The sequence below is a fragment of the Lycium ferocissimum genome, chromosome 6, assembly GCF_029784015.1.
Source record: "Lycium ferocissimum isolate CSIRO_LF1 chromosome 6, AGI_CSIRO_Lferr_CH_V1, whole genome shotgun sequence".
NCBI classification, from domain to species: Eukaryota; Viridiplantae; Streptophyta; class Magnoliopsida; order Solanales; family Solanaceae; genus Lycium; species Lycium ferocissimum.
In genome coordinates, this window is record NC_081347.1 from 42,019,703 (window position 1) to 42,023,688 (window position 3,986).

The 3,986-nt window shown below is 37.9% G+C and overlaps 1 protein-coding gene across 1 annotated transcript; it reads left to right on the forward strand.

Moving 5' to 3' along the window:
- The first annotated feature begins 1,483 nt into the window (after positions 1-1,483).
- On the forward strand, positions 1,484-3,761 carry LOC132061303 (TMV resistance protein N-like). The gene is made up of 2 exons (XM_059454145.1): positions 1,484-2,067; positions 2,974-3,761. The coding sequence occupies exons 1-2, from the start codon at positions 1,484-1,486 to the stop codon at positions 3,695-3,697; spliced, it is 1,308 nt and encodes a 435-aa protein (XP_059310128.1). The 3' UTR covers positions 3,698-3,761.
- The last annotated feature ends 225 nt before the right edge of the window (positions 3,762-3,986 follow it).

Consider the following 3,986-nt stretch of genomic DNA (forward strand, 5'->3'; position numbering starts at 1 on the left):
TAAACTCATGCATTGTATACGTACGTTCTCGAACGCGGAGTTACTTATTGTCTTTGTATCTCCGTTTTACTTATATTATTATTGATTCCGGCCTTACATACTCGGTACTTTTATCCAAATGCGACGTCCCGTTGCACGGGGCAACTGGTACCCGTACTGCCGAGCCTTGCGCCGGGGTCGTGTGAGGAGCGACCGCGTGGGGGGACTTTCTAGCCGGCGGTGGCAGTGCGACTACTCGGTTTCTTTGTCTTTTGGTATTTTCTGCTAGTGTAGTATATGTTCATATGTACACTCTTAGAGCTCATAGACATAGTGGGATATGTAAATATTATGTATGGCCTTGTCGGCCTTGTTTTGGGTTACGGATATTTTACGATAGCCTTGCCGGCTTTATGATATACTTTATGTTGTGGCGACCTTGTCGATGCATATATACATATGTGTTGAATTATCGGATATTTCTATGTTGGGCCTTTTCTGCGTCCAGGTGTTCTCTGAGTTATGGTATGTGATGTTCTAAGTATCTATTAAGTCAGGTGGTTTTCGACCTACGGGTCGGAGCCCGTCATACTCCTCATTTGGGGTGTGACAAGTATAAATATGTATATAATTTGCCTTCAATGATATTTGTGTTCTTTTCGGTGTTAAGGGGCTATAAAAGGAATTGATTCAGATCACACTTCTTTTGGCTTGGAGAAGAGTCTGATGTACTTCCAACACTTAGAGCTCGTTTGATACAAGGAATAAGGATAAATAATTTCGGGATTAGTTATTCCGGAATTGTAGTGTTATTTTATCCCTGTGGAAGGATGAAATAACTAATCCCGAGATAACGAATCTCACTATAATTTATCCTAGAATAACTTATTTCCAACCAAACGACCCCTTAGAGAATGCTTAAGAACTGACCAGCAAACACTCTGTTATGAATGATATTGGGCTTGGGCTTATTGAAAGTAATGGGCAGGAAAATTATATCTGGGACCCTGAGTTAATGGGCTTAGAGCCCGTTTGGATTGGCTTATAAGTTGCCTATAAAATTTGTTTTGATTTTTTTGAGTGTTGTTTGGGTACTTAAAGCCATTTGTCTTAAAATACCTCAAAAAATTAATTAGGCCGTTTAACTAGCTTATCTAAAAAAGCGACTTATAAAATTTAAAAACGACTTAGAAGTTAAAAAAAATAAGTTGGACTCCCCGACTTATTTTTTTGACTTATGTATTTATAACTTATCATCGCTTTTTTTAAAGTTTCATCCAAGCAGTCTTAGCCTTTAGGGTTAAATAGCAGAGTGCTAGATTAGCCTTTAGGGTTAGCCGCTCTTTGGTCTCTTCCTCTGGTCTCTCCCTCAACTATTTCTTTCTCAGATATTGTTGCTTTATTCAACCTATCAATACGTTGTTCTGTATTTAGGATCCGTAACATACTCCATCCCAATATTGTTCCCCCGCACGTTGTTATTAGCTAGGTTGAGTCATATAAAATGGCTGTTTGCACCCAAAAGTCACTCATTTCCCCGACTTCGAGTTCAAATTCCTTTCCGGCAATCAGGTCTCACTTGACCAGTGATAATGTCCAGAAAAGATATGTGTTTGTATGGCCTAGGAGAGAGCCGTACGACGTTTTCTTGAGTTTTTCGGGAGAGGATACTAGGAAAAACTTCACATCCCATCTGTATGAAGCTTTAGAGAGCAGGGGGCTGAAAACTTTTAAAGACGATGTGAGTCTCAGAACAGGAACTGAGATTTCTACCGAACTTTTAGGGGCCATCGAAGAATCAAGAACGGCCATCCCTATTTTTTCTGAAGATTATGCCTCATCACCTTGGTGCTTGGACGAACTCGTAAAGATTATGGAATGCAGAAAGAAGTATGGGCAATCTGTTTTGCCAGTACTTTATGATGTGGATCCATCTGATGTTCGACACCAAAGGAATACTTTCGCCAGATCATTTGCTAAACTCAATGAGAAATACAAGGACCAACCGGAAAGGGTAAAGAGATGGAAACAAGCCTTAACTGAAGCTGCCAACTTATCTGGAATCGACGTTCGTAACACTAATAATGGGTAATCACAAATCTTTAGTTTTCGTTCGTAACACTATTGAAACTTGTGATCTAGACGTATCATTGGTATTTAAGGCATCTTTTGTTTGCATTAAGATTAAGATATCTAAATTTGAATATCTTGTTTTCAGATATCTTAAAAAATGAAACATTTGTGTTAGCTAGTGATAGTGGAGATGGTTGATGCTAGTGGCTAGTAATGATAGTGGTGATAGTTGTGATGGTCGAGTTGGTTGGTATTGTAGTGATTGCGTGATAGTGGCAGTTGGTAATCTTTGGTTGAGTTTGTTGATGTTAGTAGTTGGTAGTGTGGATAGTGATGGCTGAAGAACGTGTGGTGGTTGATGATAGTGTTGGTGATAGTTAGGGGGGTGATACTGGATATAATTATAATGATGGAGGTAGTAGGTGTGGTAGCGATGGATAGTAGTGGTGGTTGTGATGGCAGAGGTGGAGGTGGCTGGTGGTGTGTGATAATGACAGTGGTTGTGGTGGTAGAGATGGTGAGTGGCAGTGGCTGGTGGTTGTGGACAGAATGGTAGCGAAAATTATCCATACACAATTACCTCTGAATGATATTAAGACTTCGTTCATGATCTAAGATTAAGACCTATTCAGACCAAATAAGTGCTTAAATCTTAATGTAAACAAATGTACTTAATGATCTAAGGTCTGAATGGTTCAGATTCAGACCTCCATTAAGTGCAAACAAATGAGACCTAAGTTGCTTTAAAATAAAAGGTGTTATCTTTTTAAACTGACAAAAAAAGAAGAGTGTCACATAAGTTGTGAAAGATGGAATACTTATTATATTAAAAATTATTATTTTTTTTTAATTTTTTTTTCATAATTCGTTCTTTTGAAACTTTGCTCATCTCCTTTGATTATGTCCTATTTCTATGTAAAGGAATGAAGCAAAGGTCATCCAGGAAATTGTCAAAGTGGTTGAGAGGGAGGTGACAGTCATAAGATCAACTGAAATAAAGCAGATAAGGGGAGTAGAACTTCACATGAAAAAGCTAAACGGATCCTTAAGAATGGGATCTGATGATAATGTTCGTGTTATTGGGATGTGGGGAGCCCCGGGAACTGGAAAGACTGCAATTGCAAAAGCCATTTTTGACACGTTTTCACACCGCTTTGAAGGTGCAGTTTTTCTTCCAAACGTTGATGAAGTTACGGCGGAACATGGCCTTGTATATTTGCAAAATGACCTCCTCAAAGAAACCTTCAATTATCATGTTCAGGCTAAAGATGTATTTGAAGGAATCAACTTGATAAGAGAAAAGCTTCAATCGAAGAAGGTCCTCATTGTTCTTGATGGAGTTGATCACGTGAAACAGATTCGTGCTTTAGCTGGTGATCGCGATTGGTTTGACAAAGGTAGTAGAATTTTTGTCACAACGAGGGACAAGAATGTGCTGCTACAGCAAAAAATGGATGCAAGTTACGAGGTCAAATTACCAGTGGAAAATGAAGCCATACAGTTCTTAAATAGAGTGACCAAATTGGCCGAGGAAAATCCAGGCGTCCGGTTTTTTCTTACCCTAGCCAGAGAATTCATTCTTCTTCAAGCAAGGCAATTCCTTGTGGAATTTCTGTGGAGGATCGTTCATGACAACTTCTCATAATTTCTCGGGAATTTTATCTTTTACGGTATAGTTTGAGATGTGTGTTATATATATATTTTTTTTTTGTAAAAAGCATATGGAGCAATGATGTGTACTCTAGAAATTGACTATGGAATCTATATATATAATAAAGTTAAGCATAGATAAGGTAATGTCGCACCTTTTTAAGAATTCTATTTATCTTTTTTCTCTTTTTTTTGAACTTTTTATTCTCTATTCCTCTAAATAAAAAATGTCTAAAATATAATAATTAGGCAACTTTTAATGTAAATAAATGAGTAATGCTTCT